This window comes from Lissotriton vulgaris, chromosome 1_1, assembly GCF_964263255.1.
Source record: "Lissotriton vulgaris chromosome 1_1, aLisVul1.2, whole genome shotgun sequence".
NCBI lineage: Eukaryota > Metazoa > Chordata > Amphibia > Caudata > Salamandridae > Lissotriton > Lissotriton vulgaris.
Genome location: NC_141685.1, coordinates 1,969,849,814 through 1,969,872,085, shown reverse-complemented (window position 1 = coordinate 1,969,872,085; position 22,272 = coordinate 1,969,849,814). Strand labels below are relative to the sequence as shown.

The following is a 22,272-nucleotide window of genomic DNA, read 5'->3' as shown; positions in this document are numbered from 1 at the left end:
GTTGTTAGGGGACCAGGCAAACACCCACGTTGTTGGCCATCATACACATAAGATGCCTCTCCCATAGTACATCTTACCAGGAGAATATGAGGGGAGATGACAAAAAAGTGGGGGGACTTCTGTCTCATCTCCTCTTGTTGAAGGTGAACCTATGTTCACCTTTTGTTAAAGGTGAACTTATGTTCCTGTATTTAACAATAAATTTCTAAAGCACAAGCGGGAAGCTATTCTAGATAGTCAATTATATGTGTGTCATCCACATACACCAGGCACTTAAGGTAGTAGTTCTAAACATTCCTTGTAAGACTCCATACCTCTGTTTTCTAGATTTGATTAAGATGATGCCTATCTTCATCTGATATCAGTTCTCTCCCAGGACAGATATAAACCAAGCATTGAAGTCCCCGTATTTCCTAATTCATAGCCAAGTATTTCCAACAGTCTGTGATCATCAATAGTGTCTAACAAAGCAATACAGTAAAATTTTCTGGCTGCTCATGATAGCTTGCCCATAAAAGTTCCTTCCAGTTATCAAACAACGGTGATTATGTCCCATGATTTAATTTATCCCTGAAGGTAAGCCATCGAAAACTGGTCAATCCAGCAGCTACTGTAGTGTTCAATCTTATATTGCTTCTCACAATTCTGGATCATATTTTAAGATTTAAAATTGGCCAAGTTTATCTGATCAACATGTAGGCACATTCTTTATTTTAAAGAATGCATAACCATAGCATGTTTTATTTAGCTACATTGCAAAAAAAATGCGCACAACTACAATTGACTAAACACATTGAGCAATTCGATCTCCTCAACCCTCACCAGTCAGGTTTTCGAGCAGGACACAGCACAGAAACGGCTATGACTCACATAATTGACGACGCACTTCAAATGCTAGACCAAAATGACACCTGCCTCCTCATCCTTCTTGATCTCTCCTAAGCATTCGACACCGTTAAACATGAGAATCTACTAGAACTACTAAACAAAAGAATGGGCTTATCTGGAACTGTCCTCAAATGGTTCACTTCTTTTCTCCGCAACAGGACGCAGAAATTCAAGAGCAACAACCTGATGTCCACGCCAGTACCTGTAACGCTAGGCGTCCCCCAAGGATCTTCTCTATCCCCAACTTTGTTCAACCTAGTCATGGAACCTCTCACCACTTTGCTACAAGATTCCAATGTACACTTTCACGTGTATGCCGATGACACCCAACTTTACCTCAAACTGCAATCACCCAATGACATCCTGCTCCTGAACTCAACGATCAGATGCACCCAATCCTGGCTTGCCGACAATCACCTCAAACTCAATGCCATGAAAACAGAGTTCCCTCTGATCGCACCCCCAGCGAAGATATCCACCACTCAACATTGGCTTAAACTCCTAACCGCACTCAATGTCCAACCCACCATCGTGGAATCAGCAAAATCTTTAGGCATAACACTCGACACCAATCTCAACATGCAGCAACATATCAGCAAAGCAACAAAGGGAGCGAACTTCCAGATCAATACTCTGAGGAAACTTAAACCCTACCTCCCAGCCAAAGACTTCCAAACAGCGGTGCAAGCACTAGTCATCCCACGAATTGAATACGGCATCACCGCCCTCTGCGGACTCCCACTAACTACAACCGCACCACTAAAAGCATCTCTAAATGCTGCAGCGAGACTCATCACGGGATCAAAAAAGCACTCCCACATCACCCCTGACTTGAAATCCCTGAATTGGTTGCCGTTTGAAGCCAGAATACATCTGAAAATAGCCTGCATGACACACAAGGCGGTACACCTAAACTCACCTGGCTACCTTGCTCAGAAATTGACAATCTCTGGGGGAATCAGAAAAACGAGAGGCGCAAACAATCTTCTGCTGAAACCTCGAAGATTCCGGAAGGAGAAAACATACAAGCGCTCTTTCTCAGGAATGGCGCCTAGGATTTGGAACTCACTCCCTCCCGAAACCAGGCTTATCTCTTCCACTTCACTCTTCAAAAAAGAAGTAAAAGCTATCCTCATGGCTAAATTCACCTGTACTACTATCTCGAACCCTATCAACACCCTGCGATGATCTGTATTACTTGCTTGACCCCTTATCTATTTGTACGAGCTGTCTTATCACCCACTTGATTGCTTTACAGCCACCCAATTGTATTATTTGTACTGTATGATCTACTGATTTACTTATTTGACTTTGTTCCCTCATGTACCCTTCTGTACTGTGTGTACTATCGATCTACCTATTTGACTTTGTTCCCTCATGTACCCCGTCTGTGTAAAGCGCTCTGATATCTGCAAAGATCTTGTTCGCGCTATACAAAACTCTGAAAATAAATAAATAAATAAAAAATTGCACGTATCTAATTAGTGTGTGTTTGGTTATTAATCCTCTAAACAAGTGGTGCCAGAACAGGAGCAAGTTCTTGCCATTTCATCCCAAATACAGACGTACAACGCACAGCCCGCCCATCCCAAACCATCTAGCCAAGATTATACCTCCAGGACTCATATCGGCAAAAGGTCCAGGACTCATATCGGCAAAAAAGACTATGAACTATGTCCCACTGAGGAATAATTTTCGTTGTTGGGGTACAGAGAGAGTTCAGTTTTCACACTGAGATTCTATATTTTGTTTCCAAGAATTATCCATGCTTGCCTACTAAACTTTGGATAGGATGGCGCTCTGTGCACAGCCAAACAATTTAAAGAGCACATATGCTGATTACTTTAGAGTAACTGGGTGAGACAAGGGGGCCGATTCACAAAGGGATTTACAACTCGTAAAGGTTATGAGTGCAATCATGGCGGAATCTACACAATTCGGGCGGAATCTCCGCACTGAACTGCTCAGTGCGGAGATTCCGCCATGAGTGCACTCATAAACTTTACGAGTTTTAAATCCCTTTGTGAATAGGGTCCAATATTCTTCTGTGGCCCTAATAATTATGTTTAATAGATGCAACTGGTTTCCATGGTAGGTTTCTTTATCATTGGCCGTCATCCCTTTCCTCCATTTCACTCTAATATTCAAAATTCGTGCTCAGTTCTCAGATATCTTAGTTAACCCCTTGTATGCTCATGACGGAGCCGCTCCGTCATGAGCATCAGCTGAGCTGTGCTCATGACGGAGCGGTTCCGTCATGGCCCTGCCGCCGCGCCTGCGCGGCAGTGATTTTGCGCCTGGTCGGCGCGTTCTATTAAGCGGGCGGGGCCATGACGGAACCGCTCCGTCATGAGCACAGCGCAACCGCGGCTCGTGACGGAGCGGCTCCGTCACGAGCATGCGAGCGCCGCTCGGGCCCCCCCCTCCCCACCCCACTAGCGCTGCAGCGGAATTGCCGCCGCAGCGAAGGGGTTAAATAAGTGAAACGTCCATTGTTAACCTGTCGTTTACATCTAAAACTAAGGGAAACTAATACTCAAAGTTTAGCATTGCAGGCTTTAGGAAAAGTCTTTATATTTTTATCTACAATTTCAGACAGAGGAAAGAGGAGAGCATCCTCATGCCAATCCTAGGTGAAACGAGCCATAATCAAATGTGACCATTTTCTAACGTAGGAGTGAGTAATTACTGGGTTCCTGTTTGTTATATATAAATGTGGATAGTCATAAGAGAAAACCGCATCTTGTGGTCAGACCTTTAAATATGCAGCAGACGGTATGACCCTGTGTTTTGTTTGCACCCATGTTCTTAAATATGTTCATGTACTGCATGTTTCTTGATGCAAGAGAGTATCATGTTATACATGAGCCTCCCTGAAACAATTTAAGAGAGTGTGCCCATGTAGGGTATGAGTAATGTAGTGGATTTCATCTGGCGCATATGATCAAGCAATAAGGATGGTTGTATGACATTACAACGCATGCTAATACATCGCATGCCAGTACATCGCGGTTTTTACAACGCAAGTCGTTACAACGACTTGCGTTGGAGGGCGCTGGACTTAGGAGTAGTATAATTTACTATTCGAACTCCAGTCTACATACAGTAGGGAAGGTGTTGGATAGTAAATTATACTATTCCTTGTCCTAGAGCGCCATCCAGCGCAAGTCGTTGTAACGACTTGCGTTCTAAAAACCGCGATGTAATGGCACTGCAATGTAACGACCGTGTTGTAAGCGACGTTTCCCATAAGGATGAATGGTGTATCACCTTCTGAATGACTCAAACGTGCATTTTTGTAATCTATTCTTCACATTTATGGGACTCTGAAGTGGTCCTGCTGCATTCATCAAGAAACGCCCAGCGAATTTCAGAATGTGCAGCGATTCCAGTTACCATTGGAGTTATTTGTAATACAGAGAAAACTGCATGAGGTTAAAACCTGCTGAAATTCTCTGGGAGGGCTCCCCAATAATAACAAAAATATTCAGATTTTGATCACGTATGCATTAAGATATGCATGTTATTCACCATTACTAGGGAAAACATATAATAGGTGCAATTTATTGCACCTAATACTTTCCACTTCCTGCGGTGTTGGATTTGATCAAGTGCGATAAATATCGAACCTGCTCCAGGCCAGGTTTACGTCTTTAAGTAAATATGGGGCAGCGTTTAAATCCATGGGTCCTGCATGGGAGAACCCACCTCAACTCTCATGGAACGCCTCCTTGACGCAGAGTAAGGCAAGGCAGAGACTTGTGCTGCTTTATCTTACTCTATATCTATGAGGCCATGCAAAGCCACGCAGAGAGGCTGTTCATCACCTCATAGATATGATTGAAAGGTTTACGCCGCCAGAGCATTAAAAAAGGTGGTGCTCCGGCGGCGCAAGCCTCTCATAAAAAAGCCTATAAAATCTTATGGGCCTCATTTATGAAAAGTGAGGCATCGCTGCGCGAAAACAGCGATGCATCACTTTTCACTGCGCTCTCCTTGCGACACCAATGATGCGTCATATTTACAGTATGACGCATCATGGCGCAAGGAGTTACAGATACGTCAGTATTTCTGACGTATCTGTCTGGCACAAAAGTGATGCATTGCTGGAGTGTGTCACAAAAGTGACGCAACTCCAGCAATGTGTTCTTTCACATGGGGAAAGCCCCATGGGAAAGGGCCTGCGTCAGTCTTATGCCTGCTATTAGGCAGGCGTAAGAAATTGATGCATTTCTGTCCTAGAAGTGGCGCAGTGAAATCTTATAGATTTCACTGCGTCACTTCCATGACCCTTTCGTGCGTCAAAACGCCCCCCCCCTGCATACAATATACCTGGCGCAGGTATAATGTGGCGCAGGGGTTTACAAAGTGACGCATCTACCTAGATGCGTCACTTTGTAAATATGGTGCAACAAGGCACAATTTTTACGCTGCTGGTGCGTCACAAAAAGTGACGCACCGACAGCGTAAAAGTGACGCACGGCCTCATAAATGAGGCCCTATATCTTTATAAAAATATAGTTAAGTAGTACCAGTGAGATTTGCACGATAGCTATTGGATCTGAATGAATGTAATGCAGACTGTATGGCCTCGGACATCTACAATTAGCTTTGTTGCATTTCCTCTAGAATCCAACAGCCTACCTAGTTTATGAAAAAAGAAACTGGGAATCTGTATTCAAGCACCTTGGATCTATTGCACAAGTTTCAAGTGACTTCTCATATTTTACCCAACCGCCTTAAACTCTTCCTAAACAGCTTGACAACCTAAAACATATTCTAAATAGGATACCAGATTCAAGATAACATTAAAAGGTGTAATTAAAAGTGCGTATTTGTGTATTATGTAAATGTAACTACAAAGCAGCTGAGCAGAGTACAAAGAGGAGTTGAGGTACATTCCATCACGGAACGGAGGTTGTGGTTTGAGGGAAGTGAGGGATGTGGAGTTAGTAAGGGAAGGAATGTGGGAAGGTGGGTCAGTGGGATTGGTAAGGTTGCTAAGGCTATTACACGTGTTATCAAACTTAGGTTTCATAACTGTACACTGCACAGCACCATCTGTTAGTGCAGGGTATGCTCATGGACAAACTGAAAAGATTAATTTCTCTTTGAACTGTACTAATAACACGGTTCTTTAATGTATTGTAAGTTTCTTTTTTACAGAATTTAGAAGTGAAAACGAGTTTATGTCTTTACCTGTTCCAAGAAACATCACATCATATTGGCCGTCCTCTGCCATGACACGGTCCACCACAATCTGTGTCAGCTTGTAGTCCACATTCAGCCGTGTAAACACAGGTCTTCCCATGCGAGGGTAAACTGACTTGTACATCAGTGGGTGGTGCTTGATAAAGCTAATGACATCATCTGGAAAGTCTTTGGTGGACTTAATCAGCGGGTCGTAGGTTTTGCTTGGACACTGAAAAGAGGAGATGTTGCATATAAAATGAGAACATAAGATCTTTATTCAATGTTGTTCAGTAAAAGTATTGTCACACCATTTTCTGCCCTAGAGTTGATGTCAGTTTTCAGCACAAACTTAAAAGGTTCCCTACTTGATAGTCTCTGGGCCATATATTTCCCTCCTCAACGAAGAAAAGAAGAATCAACATGCAGCAAAACATACATGGGTTACACTTTCGCAAAACAAGCATGGGTTCAACACTCAGCGAAACAAGCATGGGTTCAATACTCAGCTAAACAAGCATGGGTACAACACTCAGCTAAACAAGCATGGGTTCAACACTCAGCTAAACAAGCACGGGTACAACACTCATCTAAACAAGCATGGGTACAGCACTCAGCTAAACAAGCATGGGTGCAACACTCAGCTAAACAAGCATGGGTTCAACACTCAGCGAAACAAGCATGGGTACAACACTCAGCTAAACAAGCATGGGTTAAAAATTCAACTAACCAAGCATTTGTTCAACACTCAGCTAATCAAGCATGGGTACAGCACTCAGCGAAACAAGCATGGGTACCACACACAGCTACACAAGCATCGGTTCAACACTCAGCTAAACAAGCATGGGTACAGCACTCAGCTAAACAAGCATTGGTTCAACACTCAGCTAAACAAGCATGGGTTCAACACTCAGCTAATCAAGCATGGGTACAACACTCAGCTAAACAGGCATAGGTACAACACTCAGTTAAACAAGCATGGGTTCAACACTCAGCAAAACAAGCATGGGTACAACACTCAGCTAAACAAGCATGGGTACAACACTCAGTTAAACAAGCATGGGTTCAACACTCAGCAAAACAAGCATGGGTACAACACTCAGCTAAACAAGCATGGGTTCAATATTCAACTAAACAAGCATTGGTTCAACACTCAGCTAATCAAGCATGGGTACAACACTCAGCGAAACAAGCATGGGTACCACACACAGCTACACAAGCATCGGTTCAACACTCAGCTAAACAAGCATGGGTACAGCACTCAGCTAAACAAGCATTGGTTCAACACTCAGCTAAGCAAGCATGTGTTCAACACTCAGCTAATCAAGCATGGGTACAACACTCAGCTAAACAAGCATGGGTACAACACTCAGTTAAACAAGCATGGATTCAACACTCAGCGAAACAAGCATGGGTACAACACTCAGCTAAACAAGCATGGGTTCAATATTCAACTAAACAAGCATTGGTTCAACACTCAGCTAATCAAGCATGGGTACAGCACTCAGCGAAACAAGCATGGGTACAACACACAGCTACACAAGCATCGGTTCAACACTCAGCTAAACAAGCATGGGTACAGCACTCAGCTAAACAAGCATTGGTTCAACACTCAGCTAAGCAAGCATGTGTTCAACACTCAGCTAATCAAGCATGGGTACAACACTCAGCTAAACAAGCATGGGTACAACACTCAGTTAAACAAGCATGGATTCAACACTCAGCGAAACAAGCATGGGTACAACACTCAGCTAAACAAGCATGGGTTCAATATTCAACTAAACAAGCATTGGTTCAACACTCAGCTAATCAAGCATGGGTATAGCACTCAGCGAAACAAGCATGGGTAAAACACACAGCTACACAAGCATCGGTTCAACACTCAGCTAAACAAGCATGGGTACAGCACTCAGCTAAACAAGCATTGGTTCAACACTCAGCTAAACAAGCATGTGTTCAACACTCAGCTAATCAAGCATGGGTACAACACTCAGCTAAACAAGCATGGGTACAACACTCAGCTAAACAAGCATGGGTTCAATATTCAACTAAACAAGCATTGGTTCAACACTCAGCTAATCAAGCATGGGTACAGCACTCAGCGAAACAAGCATGGGTACAACACACAGCTACACAAGCATAGGTTCAACACTCAGTTAAACAAGCATGGGTACAGCACTCAGCTAAACAAGTATGGGTTCAACACTCAGCTAAACAAGCATGGGTTCAACACTCATGGGTTCAACACTAAGCGCTAATCAAGCACAGGCTCAAAAATAGGACAAATAAGTTAAACAAGTGCAATTGTTTACTAATCGACAACGTAAGGCCCAGTATCAGTAGACGCACACTAGCACTTGGACTCTACTAGCCCACGTATAAGGCTAGGCTAACCATGTTAAGCAATAACTGGTGTATACATTTCCCTAAAGCAATTTCACACTGAAAGATACGATTGTATATTTGAGAACACTAGGAAGCAGCGCTGTTTTTTTTTTTTTTATAAAATACATCTAAGGGCAAAGACACTTATCAGCTAAGTTCAAGGCAGGTCTGAGCAGACACCCCCATAGAACGTGTTCGCTACAGGAGGGTCGTACTCTTGTCCCTAAACTACTGGATACACCATGTACCATTCGAATTGTGAGCACGCCACTCTATGGCATTTGGGATAGAACCTGCAACCTGTAACAGAGAGCGCCCTAACAACATGCATGCTATAGTGTGTTGAGTCTCTGGATTATATGTGCCAAAATACCACGGTGTCTCAAATCAGAGTACGTATAATGGGAACACTGCAGTAGTTCACTGCAACGAACTATACTCTTGTGGAATCAGTCTAATGAAGGCACACACTTAAGCAGAGCCATAGACATCATTTAGGGGTCTCCCGGGTTTACAACTGTGACCCCTGGCTTGCTCCTCTCGAACCCTACACTGCCTCTGCGATCCCTGACCTTAGAGGTGGCAAAATCTGTGCCAGGAACACAGGGGCAACTCGTCTATGTGGACATTGGTTGGGCCTCTACTTTCCTTGTATCTCTCATTTTTTATCACACTAATAGTGAATAATATTACGTGTTTTATAATAAAATTCTAGTATTCACTATTGGTGCGATTAAAAATGCTGAGGTAAGTAAAAAAAGGCTTTTTAATGCATGTTGTGTGAGTGCTTGCGGGTGAGTGTGTGTTTATGTGAGAGACAGTGTGTGAATGTGTAAGTTTTGATGCTGCCAACTTGTGAAGCTCTTTCACCTTGTGAGGAGGGTGAGGATCAGTGCAAGAGAACAGATTAAGGAACTTTTAAATTCACTGCCTCTACCCAACAAACCATCTCCACCCCACCAAAAACAATCCCCCTCCACCCCGCCAAAAACGAATCTTGTGATGTTTCTGCAGATGTTCTGGGGAGGTTTCAATCCACTTAAGGGGCATTGGCTGAGCAGAACCTCTAAACAAATAGATGGAAACGTGCAAGGGTTTCCAGCTTATTGTGTGCACACCATGTGATATCAGCGTCTCATCGGGTGACCCTGTGATAGAAGCCTTGACACACGGCGGCACTGTGTGAGCTGGATGGCCTGGAGTGAGTGAGTGAAAAAAGTAAAGGTCATACGGAGTGTGCTGTCTCTTCTGCTACCCCTGTCAGTTTAGTGAATTGACATCATACCCCTTCAGCTCCTTCTTAGAATACATTTATGTAATATATGTTCAAAATCTCTTTAGCATTAAAAAATAAAATATAAGAGCTGCAATAATAGTGCTGCTTTAAGAAAATATACGTCAAAGGTTTGGTTGGTGTATGCAAATCAAGTTCTTTTACTTCCACATAGTCCTAAAGCGCACATAGAAGATATCCCATTTATAAGTCTGCAGCGCCCTCCGATGGTTTTGCATTTAAATGCATGCACCGACAACCACCGATGTTAAACAGAAATGCACCTTTCTTTGGTTGTTGGTTCTGGTATGAGCATGCAAAATAGAGTTTTAAGGAGAATTCACAAGAAACCTGGGGCCTTATTTATGAAGGCCTTGCGCCGCCGGTGCGTCACTTTTAACATGGGAAAAAGTGACGCACCGGTGGCGCAAGGCCTTCATAAATAAGGCCCCTATATGTGAATATTACAGATGCGCATTTCTTAAAACGTACGAAGTGTAGACTCTTCAATTAAGCTCATTCACCCCTACAAAGTATACATAAATCCACTGAAGTTTCAATTTACCTTTAACATTCTTCTTTTTGTTAGATACTACTTACTCACTACTTATAAGTATAATGTACATATTTAAATAGCGCTACCTTTATGTGGAAACAAAGTATGAATTCATGACTTGGCATTTTAGCATCTTTTTTATTGGAAATACCTTCCTTTTGACATTGTTTTGCCTATAATATATTTCCCGTTATATTTGATCAGCTATGATTTTTAGCTTAGTTATGCTCAATTGCCAGCTAAGAGGACAAACACATGCAGTTCCCAATTTAAGCATCTGTGTCCTTTGAATTCAGCTTTTCAGTAAGTAAAAGAGTTGTAATACTTAGAGCTTAATTCACAAACTGCAATTTTACACTTTTGAGTTCGTTTACTCTATTTTGGTATTCACAAAGTGCACTTGTGCAGTAACTTACACTTTTGAAGTAAGGCTAGTGCTACACATGTAAAAAATAATGTATCAATGCGTCTTCAATTTTTTATAATATTTATTCATGCATTATTTTAAAATTCAATCTAGGTTGTTAAATATTTTTTTATTTAAAAAAAAGATTTGCTTGACGAAGAATAATCATAATACAAAGATTTTATAAATCATGGCAAAACATTATATAAAACAAAAAGAAAACCGTATTTGGAGAAGAACATCCAAAATCCTGGGCAGTGGGGCAGACTAAAGAGATGAAAAAAAAGTTCAATCAGAGACAAAAACAGCATAACATAATAAAATGGGACTGGGTATAAATATACCAAAGCCCCAAATATAAGTCCTTATTATTGCCTGAACCACTCCTCCAGCGAAGCCCAGATCTTCTGTCCCATCTCACGACCTCATTCTACCCCACCACTGAAACACTGCTGACTCTCTAAATGTAAATGTACAGGAATTTATATAGCGCAAATCACCGAGCGGTTTCTAAGCGCTTGCTTAGGGAACCCGTCCTGGTATTCCCCTGTGAGATAACCCCAGCAGGGTATCCACAAGGTGAAAGCCAGGCATCCCGCCACGAGGGGCCATTGTGGAGATTAAGCAAGCTATTGCCCAGAGTCGCAGAGTGTGAACCCATGAATCGAGTAGGCAGCGGAGCAAGAATTGTCGAGTCCATGGACATTTTAGGACTCAAGACCCCGCCGAGCCAGGAATTGAACCCTGGTCCCAGGCTGACCTCTGCTTCCAGGTCTGCCTCCTCTAACCAGTGAGCCACACTTCTCCACTCTAAATTATAAAGGGCAAGGATCCTTGATCTCCAATTAAAGAAGGTAGGAGCATCAGAGTTAATCCATTTTAAGGGTAATACAGAGCCGGACTAGTGACATAGAGATGAATAAAAAGGCAGAGGCATGTCTTGATCTCACAGGAGGACCATTGCTTTCACACCCGAATACCACCATCTCTGGTGAGAGGTCAACCGAAATACTAAGCGTAGAGTTTAAAAATCGATCTACATCCGCTAGAAAGGCCCCCCAATTTTGGACAACCAAAAAACATATGTACATCATTGGCTGCTAAGAGGCCACATCGCGGACAGCAGTGGCCCCTACAGCCCCCCTATTTTAAAACTTTGGCCGGCGTGTAATAGAGAGCGAACACAGCCATATAGCTTTGGGAGCGTAAACTACCAGATACCAGCACACTGCTGGCTAACTCAGGTACCTGGCTGGCATCCACCCCTGTCTTACCAAGCTTGGCCTCCCACTTAGCATTCAGTAAAGAAAGGTCGTCCGGGAGACCAGATATTAGATGCTGATACAATACAACGATTCTTGCCCTCCTCTGAATCACTTCAAGCAGCGTAATCCTATCAAACAGAGTGGTAACTTGACCTTTCATTTTATCAACAAAGCTTCGAATCTGCAAGTATTTAAAGAAGTGGTGCTTATTAAGATGGAACACATCCTTTAAATCAGAAAAGGAGGCCATTTGCCCATCCACACCTAAATACCCAAAAGTTCCCACCCTAACGACAGCCATCTAAACATGATCTGATCTTGAAAGATAGCCGGCAAGAGTTGAGCGGCGTTGAAGGATATATAAAAATTAATACTGGGAATCGACCATTTATGCCGAATCTTGCACCAAACAGCAAACATGGCCCCCATAACCTTAAAATTCATCTCCTTGCAGTAACTTGATTCGAGTACCCACATTAGGATCCCTTTTGCATCCTCTTCAAGCCCTATTTCATAAATAGTAGGTCTACAGAACGACAACACCACCGGCCTATCCCCAAGCAAAGGAATGCCCAAATGTTGGAGCAGTGTGGACCAATAATGAAATAAGATTCGGAATTGACCAGCCCCCCGATCTCTCGAAAGGTACATCCACTTAGCTGCCCTACGAGGGCGATGATACCCCCAGAGAAATCTATTACAGGTCATTCCTGCTCTTGCCAGGCTTCGTTCTGAGAACTCTAGTGGGATGGTTCTGAATAAATACAAAACCTTTGGTAAAACCAACATTTTGAGAACATTGCACCGACCGTTGAGAAAGAGATGTAAATTGTTCAATCTTACTAATTTGGAGTTGACTGATACAATAACCGGCAAAATGTTCAAGTCTGGAATATTGGCAACTAAGGCCGTAATTTTGATCACTAGGTATGTTGCAACTTGAACAACTGGAGCTTGAGATAAGCCCATATCTGAAGTTTGAACAACCTGGGTTTTGGTGACATTGAGCTTGTAGCCAGACAGCCAGCCATACTTTTCTGCTAAGTTCTTTAAGGCAGGAAAGGCAGAGGCAACATCTTTAGTTAAAACTATGATGTCGTCGGCAAAAGCCAACATCTTGTACTCTGTAGTATTGACCTTAACTGGCACAATATTTAATGAGCCTTCGATCTTAGTTAACCACATGGCTGCTGTGGGGATTTTTCCCCTGTGCTGGGAAACTCTTGATGCCATTATTCATGACGAGCTCAGCTCGTCATCAGCACACGACACCCGTGGGTGATGACGAGCTGAGCTCGTCATCAGCAGCGAAAGGGTTAAGAAAGGGTCAATATACAGAGCAAAAAGCAGGGGTGAGCAGGGACAACCCTGCCTGGTGTCCCTGCTGATACTAAATAATGTTGATACCAGACCAGAAACACTTAAGGTAACCACTGGAGCGATGTAAAGCGACTGGACCGCCTGAATAAACTTAAGGCTAAAGTCTTTCCAACAAAGAACTGCCCATTGGAACCCCCAGGCGACCCTGTCGAATGCCTTCTCGGCGTCCAACAGGATCACTCCCAGGGTAAACTCAGTAACCTGGGCCCAGTCCAAAAGTGCGATGACCCCGCAAACATGGACGGCCGTATCCCTGCCCGGAATAAAACCATGCTGGCGTAATGAGACCAGTGGGGTAATCACCAACGCTAGTCTAGCAGACAGAATTTTGGAATACATTTTACTGTCTGTGTTTATGAGAGATATAGGGTGAAAGGAGGAAGGGTCCAGCTCTGGCTTATCTTTCTTCCTAAAAAGGACAATCGCACTTTGACGCCATGAGTCTGGTATGTTACCTTCCTGTGCTGCTCGAAGAACTGAGAGAAATTCCAGCCGAATCCCAGAGTGAAACACCCTATAAAATTCCAAAGAAATAGAGTCTGGGCCTGCTGCTTTGCCATTAGCTAACGAGTTAATTGCTGACTCAACCTCCTCCCATTCAATGGGTGCTGCAAGAGCTTCATTTTGTTGGATCGTAACATGCAGACTATTTATGTCCTGAAGGAAAGAGCCAGCTTCGGACTCTATCTCTAAGCCAGTATTTTCCTCTGTGAACACAGTGTATGATAAAACTGCAGAAAGACACCCATGACCCCCTCCTGTGTGTCGTGGATATGACCTTGATGGTCTTGGATCTTAGTAATACGGTTGGCCAGGCTCTTCTGCTGGAGTCGTTCAGCCAAGACCCTACCAGATTTTTCCCCAAACTCGAACATCGTTGTGCGAAACTGTAAGAACTTGGCGGCCTGGTCCTGGCCAAAAAACTCCAACAGACCTGGCCTAGATTTAGCCACCAGTGACTGACTTTGACCTGTGTCCCGACCCTCCTTAATTGTGCGTGTTAACTGGACCCCTGCAGCCCTCAACTCCTCAATATACCCCCTAGTTTTTTCTTGAATTGTCCTCCGTCGAAAGGCCGCAAAACTCTTCGTCTCCACCCTAACTGCAGCCTTAAGTGTATCCCAAACTATGCCACCAGAGGCAGTCCCCCTATTACTATTTAAAAATTCAATTAACCATTTCCTCGTATGTTCTATATAAGACTGTGCTAGTAATAATTTTCTTTCAAATGTCCAAACCCTTGGGACACTAGGCCCATGAAAAAAGGGCGGGGGGCTGAAATAGAGGTAGCCTCAGCATATTGATCTGACAAGAAAACTTAGTCCAAACTAACCATTTTAATATGGGGGGCAGAATGGTATGTAAGCCATCTTGATTTTTATTGTGATAAAACCAGAGGTCAGTCAAACGATGGTCTTGATCCAGAGCTTGAAGCGCCCTGAAAACCCTAGGCGTCTTACCCAGATATCTTGGATCTCCCACAAGATGGAAATCAGCGGTCAGATTGATATTCAAATCCCCACACAGACAGATAGGATGCGGCCATAGTGCCAGCTCTATATTCAAGAAATGTAAGACTGCAGGGTCGTCTAAATTGGAGCCATACACTGCGCAGACGGTTAGAGGTCTACCATTGACTACCAATTCAGTAATTACCCATCTCCCTGCACTGTCTTGACTAGTTTTGCTACAGGATCTGACCCCATGTCTCAATAAAATTGCGACCCCTCTAATCATGGAAGTCTGGTGGGAACATCCTATTAAATCAAACCCTGGAATTCTCAAATAATCACGATTGCTCCAAGGCACATGAGTTTTTTGTAAACACAATATATCTATTTGCAGAGCCTAAGCAATTAGTGAAAACAAAGCCCCTTTCTTACCATCATTTAACCCACATATGTTCCAGGAACATAAACGCAATTTAGTCTGTGCCATTTGCTTTCATAAGAGAGCCTGACCAAACTGATATATGCAAATCAATTTGAATCCATCCTTCTAAAAATGAGCATGGGCTGAAAATACCAATACCAACAAAAGTGCCACGATTATACTGTAAATTCAAGCATTTTCTTTTTGTGCCCCAACCCCTCCACCCTCCCACTCCCCCCCTCTATCTCCCCAACCCTTCGCCCCCTTGCATCACCCACCCAAAACCCCCTTACCCCCACACTCCCCTTGAATGGCAACAGGACCGTGGTCCTTGCGATGGAAGAGCTGGTTTAACTCGATCCCCGCCGGTGTCATTGCCCAGCTATTGACAGCCACGGGGAATAAGGCCATAGGAAGAGAAAAAAAGTAATGAAAGAGAAGAAAAAAAGAAAAAATATAAACCCCTGAACTTTTCCCTAAATGGCCAATAATCCCGCTAAGAAAAACCTTAGGCTCTCAGAAAAAGACAAGCATAGGAGATCATAACTTTGAACCCTACAGTGAGTTCAAAAACTCCTTAGCCTGAACTTCAGAGACAAAGAATCTGGTCTGACCCTGATAAATCATTTTCAATTGAGAAGGAAAGAGCAAAAATACTTGGGCTCCCTTTGACTGAAAAGGTGCTATCAGCTGTCAGAGCTGCCACCTCCGCTCAACCGTAGCTGGACAAAAATCAGGCCTAACAAAGAACTCACATCCTTTCCCAGCCCACCTCCTGTCTGGCCTAGCTAGATCATAAATCACCTCCCTGGCTAGAAAGTTATTCAAACATATTAGGAAGGCTTATCATCGGCCTGGACACTCCGCTGTTTCTGCTTGAACGGGAAACGATGTGCCCGCTGAACTTCAAGTTGCCAATCCCACTGCTTTACCTCCGGGAATGCCTCAGTGAATAGATCAACCATGAACTGCCTGGTGTTGAAGCCTTCCATCCCTTTCAGTACTCCCAGGACTCTCAAGTTGTTCCTCCTTGCCCTATTTTCAAGGTCTGTAAGTTTCCACAGCATGTCCTCCCTTTGAGCTTTAATGAGGTCTGTGATGCCCCTCTGCATAGCCATGTCGTCTTCCAGAGTGGAGATCCTCTCTTCCGCTTCAACAATCTTAGAGGCAATATCAGAGCATGTTTTTACTACTCACCAAACAGAGTTTTGCACCCTTCGGTACGCGTCCTGAGTATGCACACTTTCTTGCCAAGTCTCTTCGCGGTGGGCCATAATGGTCTTGTAAATTACCGCAAGTGTCATCTCGCCTGGGGGTAGGTGGGAGGGATTAGCCCTGTTCCCCCTCCCGTGTCGATGAAATTGCCCTCCAGACCATTCTGTGCGGAAAACGATTAGTCCTAAACTAATTAATCTGTATCAGGGCATGATACAGGGAGCCCCTGTTCTCTAACTGCTTTACAAACTGTACGAGGACCATAAAACAAAGCTTCTGAGGTTGACTTCATTGGTTCGCCAATCACCCAGCTCGCTATTATCGTTGATCCATTCTTTATCCAGGCCAGCATCCTCCTCAGATGACCCAGTATGCTCAAATAAGGAATATCATTTATCTCCCCCTTCTATGTCTTTAGCATCTGTATTTAAATTTGCCATAACACTCTGAGGGGCTGCTTGGCCCATGGCACCTGACATAATTTCATTTTGTTCCGACAGCTCAACAGTCTTTTTGTCAGGAAGAAATCCAGAAAAAGTTTGGGCACCATTGAGATTACTACTCCCAAAGGTCCACTGGGCAGACTACCTGATCTGCAATGTTAGAGGGAGTTTCAAGATTATTGTCAGCGCTCTTACTCCCTATCTCCTGATGACCAGCCTTACTCATACATTCAAGAGGGGCCTTACTACCATCCGATGCTGCTGACCCCGGAAGAGACAAAGAAACAGCGGCGTCCGCCTACCCGTATTAGAGGTTCCCAAAAGATTTGGAGACGCGGGTGCCGGCTGACCACGTTTAATCTTCAGCTGCTGCAGCATCTTAATCTTGTTAGCCTGAACACAGTGGGGAGGGTCTGTCTGGGTTTTGCTGCTGCAGGTGTCACTGTCTCCACAGGAGCCAACTGGCCGCCCACCGCGTCTCCGCCAGCTCCTGCTCACGATGGTTGAGATGCTGGTGACTGCCCCTCCACGCCTGCTGACTTTAAAGAACCGACTCCCCAGGGTGTCGAGACATGTCCCGTGGTAGCAGTAGCTGGATTCCTCCCCTGAGCTTTGGGAGGCATAATGAAGCATGAAGAGTCAGCCAGCCAGAACATGGAGCCTCGACCAGAGCGGTACGCGGAGGAGCCAGCTCGCAGTGAAAGGATCCAGCTGGTGAGTCGGTTCCGAGAAACAAGGGGCCCCCACAGCATAGCGTTTGTAGTGTTTCCTCACCGAGACTGATTCTCAATCCTTAAGAGCCATAATAAACCAAAAACCGGCGAGTCGACAAGGGGAGAGCCTTCTGCCCGGCTCACTCAGCCAAGCGACCGGCCACCATCTTGCCTGGTTAAATATTTTCTAATCAAATAATATATATACAAACACACGTATACACACAGTCAAACATATATATGTATGTGTTCACATTACATTATATTTCTTAAATTTTTTACCTATTTTACATATTTTTATGTTATTTAACATTAATTCCCATGGAACTGTAAGTCCCTACCTCCATTATTATCTACGGGAGAGTGTTGCAGAACCAGTAGTTTGCCATGTAGTGCTGGACTTACAAGAATGTAAGTGACTACAAAAGTGTAAGTCACTTTAAATTTGCAGTTTGTGAATACCGAAGAGGAGTAAACTTACTTCAAAGTTTAAACTTACTTAAAAGTGTAAGTTAACTTGGTAACTGACTCTATGAAACTACAACTTGAAGTATGGGTTTATTCATATTGCTTACCCAACTCACCTAGATGCAATGGGAAACCTTTCTAAGCAGCTCATCACCACCTCACAGGAATCCACAAAAAATCAAAGGCACCCAGTGTGAGTCACATTGACTGGTCCCACCACCAAGACGCGCATGTATGATTCTTTAAAGACAACGCCAGATTTACAGCTGCACTCATGCAAATCGAGAAAACACTAACTTACATGGAGAGAGGGCCGAGAAGTAGAATGCTTACATTTCAAGTTAATTTTTAACAGTGACGTTGTGGTGGCGATAGGGGCCTCGCCTTATTCACAAGGCAGCGTTAAGCCACTTAATTTGGCTTAATGCTGCCTTGTAAATAGGCCCCCTTTCATGCTGTGTTTAGCGTGAAAGGGGCGTGCAGTGGGTGTTGTGGTGGGCGTTCCACCGCAACACCCATTCATATTTACGCTGCCCCCTATTCACTGGCATTTTAGGTTTGTTTATGTGGAGGAAGGGACACCTTCCTGTACATAAACAAACATCCCTGCTTGCAGACACCCTTGCACTCTGGTGCAACGGTGCCTGTGTTGGTGCTAAGTTGTGAAACTTAGCACCATCGCAGGGGGAAAAGCAAGGCTGCACCATGTCCTTGTGAATATGGTGTAGCCATGCTTTTCCGATGTAGCGGAGAGAGGTGTTAAGCCAAGAAGGCTAACACCTCTCTTTGCCACTCCCTTGTGTATATCCCCCATTACATTTCACAATTGCACCAGAAAACATGTAGTAATAGCTTTGTTATGATTCTTGATTCCTAGATGAAACACACAAAAGTGACGCATTAATGTAGCTTATCCTTCTAGCAGCTAGATTTAGATAGTGGTGAAAGACAGTATGCACCAAACATTTATTTTCATTATAGGATTCTATCAGTAATGCATATTTCAAAAGACTGTTTTGTTACATTCCCACCATGCCTCTTAGGCAAGGGTCTGTAATATCCTAGTACACTTTTACATGGACACTGAGTTGCTGTTAGCAAGTCACAACCTAATTCGATACATTTATATCAACAAACAAAGACTAAAAACAAAATGCTTGTTCCATGGTTGATGTAAAACCTGTGCTCAGCTGAGGGCACACACCGGAAGCTGGATACTAGTCTCTTGTGCTGTAGGTTTATTCTGCCTGCATTTTTTTCCCGTTAATCTGGAGCAGTCACACAGGAAACTAGTTTAAATGGCTGGTATTGGCCAACATTCTTCCCCCATTTTAGGTACACAGGGAATCTTAAAGCTTACATTCCAAAGAGTGCAGGCGCCACTATTAAAATGAGAGAATTCTTGGTGTTCCTTTCCTACACTAAACACAAACGTTTAAAAAGTCATTAATCTGATGGATCATACATGAAACCATATCCCACCTTATCAGGAAGTGAGTGAGCACTCCAGTGAAGGTACTATTTGGGATTCAGGGCCGGACTGGCCGTAGCGGGCATCGGACGTTCCCCCAGGAGGCTGTAAGGGTGGACTTGGTTTTTTCAACTGCGGGGGCTGGTTTTGTTACTGGGGTCCGTTTATGGAGCTGCAATATGATCTGCCAGTAACAAAAGCAGCAGTGCCTACTTGCTCACCCCCCTCCACCCACCCACTGGGCCTGGTCCGACAAAATTGCAAGGGCTCCATTATGTATGTATTGGCATTTATATAGCGCACTACTTACCCGTAGGGTCCCAAGGCGCTTCGACCGCTGCAAAACCCTTCCTGGCTTCCCTGAGAGATGGTCCCTTAATGGGTATCTCCAGGGTGAGACCAGGCATCCCCGGCAGTCTGGTGGGGCCGTTAGTGAAGATGAGGCAAGCTAATGCCCAGAGTTGCCGAGTGTGATCGCTGATCAGAGTGGGCACCGAAGCGAGAGAATTATCGAGTCCGCTGACCCTGGTCCAGAAACCTGCCGCGCCGGGAATCGAACCCTGGTCCCGAGCCGTCCTCTGCTCTCGGGTCTGCTGCCTCTAACCAGTGAGCCACACTACTGCATTGGGTTCCCAGTCCGGCCTTGTTGGGATTACAAGTGTGCCATAGACCCACGAGCCCTAGGATTCCCAGGTATGTGCAGCTCCAGAAATGGAATCTGTGACAACTCCCCATAATCCAATAATATAGCTATATTATACTGGCATGCAGCTGTCTGGGCCATTTCAGATGTCTTAAAAAAGTCTTGTATTTGAGTATAGAGTCCTTTCCATTTTAATAGGCATAACATCATTCAATCATTCACAGAGTGTTAGAAATTGGGTCTCTAGTTGGCAGAGGTGTGCACCCAATCAACGTAGGGACCACAATACTAGTCAGGGTAAGCTAGATACAGATTAAAAGATAATCTATGCCCACCTTCTTGCAACTGGGCACAGAGCAGTCAGGCTTATCTAAAGAGACAATGTGTAAAGTATTTGTGCAACACAAACACACAGTAGCACAATGAAAACATCACAAAAGACACCAAACAGGTGTATAAATATAGACAATATATATCTGAGTAAAACAATACCAAAATGACAAAAATCCAAAACGTAGAACTGGAGTGATGAATTGTTAATGTATAAACCAAAAATAGTGCTTAGAAGTCAATAGGGCAAAAGGGTTACTTGTACTAGATTGGAGGAAATCCAAAGTTCAGGCCGACTGTGATAGAGTGCGGGCCAGCTACAAAACTCAGACAGAGACTGCTGACAAAGTAACCAGGGATGGAGCAAGCGTCTACGTCAAAGATTCGAACCAAGGAGTTGAGGTGGCACCACGTCGTCGTCGATCTTGTGAGTGGAGCTGAAGCTTCAGCACCAATCCACACAGTCAATGAAACTTCAGCGTCAAATCCCTTTATGATTCAGGTTAGCACATCAGTCCTTACTCCTGGAAGTGTTCTTCACAGGTCCAGTAGTTTATTGCCTTGGTTGGTCAGAGCCCCAGCACTTATACTCGAATGTGCCTTAGAGGTGGGAGTGACATCAAAGCAGGCCCTTAAATGGCATAGGTCCCCATTCATGCCAGTCCTGTCTGTCATGCTATCTGGGGTAAGAGGTGGAGGTAATCAGCTCTTTGTGTAAGACACAGGGCACTGCCTATTCAGGTGTGTCAGCTCCTCCTCTCTCTTCCTGCCCAGGACAAGCTATCAGAATGTAGATGAATCCAGATACAGTCCTGTCTCACCCACTCTTCGTGTGTTTATGGTTGACTAGAGGAAATTAAAAAAGTGTAGCTGTCACCCATCCCAGATATGTTTTGGAGACAGAATGCAAGTCACATAGAGCAGTGAGAGCAGAGAATGCACAATCCAACTTTACCATTAAAGAAGATCAGTCATTACCATTCCAAAGATGTGAAACATCTTGCAGACATTCCTCTTTTTTAGTAATTACAGATTAAACATGTTTTAACGAACTCTCAATGCTAGCCTATGAGAGGAATAGGCCTCATAGTAGTGAAAAATGAATTTGGGTGTTTGTCTCTTCCAGGGCATGCAAAACTTAATTGTACATGTCCTACCTTTAACTTACACAGTACCCTGCCCTTAGGACTACCTATGTCCTACCTTAGGGGTGACTTGGCCGTGGCTCCAGAATAACTACAGGGGTTAGGCAGTCCTTTGTGTGGAGACAGGACACAGAATTTCCAGCTTTAAGTGAGGCTGGCTCCAGCTCCTCCCTCCCATCCTGTCAGGAATGCCCACTGAGTCACACACAAGCTCCAATGGTGTGTGTCTGTGTAGGGGGAATGCACAAAGCCGATCTGCCAACTTCACCCAGTCACATAACCAGAGACAGGCATCAAATGGGTAAGGCAAGAAAATTAGGCATTTCTAAAAGTGGTATTTTTAGAATTGTAATCTAAAATCCAAATTCACCACCGGGTAGGATTTTAAATTAGCATTCCAAAGGCACCAAACATGAAACAGTGATATCTTCCCATTTGGAAATTACTCTTATAAAATGTAATAAGGCAATCCCAATGTTATCCTATGGAAGATAAAGTCCTTGCAATAGTGAAACATTAATTTCAGAGTTTTTCACCACCAGGACATGTAAAAACTAAAAGTACATGTCATGCATTTTAAATGCATTGCACCCTGCCCTTTGGGCTGTCCAGGGCCTACTCTGGGGTGA

General features: G+C 43.9%; 1 protein-coding gene across 1 annotated transcript in view; it reads right to left on the bottom strand.

Moving 5' to 3' along the window:
• SEMA3D (semaphorin 3D) overlaps nucleotides 1-22,272 on the bottom strand; it is a 380,678-nt gene that overhangs the window by 81,345 nt on the left and 277,061 nt on the right. The window contains exon 12 of the mRNA XM_086919762.1: nucleotides 6,088-6,310. Within this exon, the coding sequence (XP_086775888.1) occupies nucleotides 6,088-6,310 (223 nt within the window). The remainder of the gene's footprint in view (nucleotides 1-6,087; nucleotides 6,311-22,272) is intronic.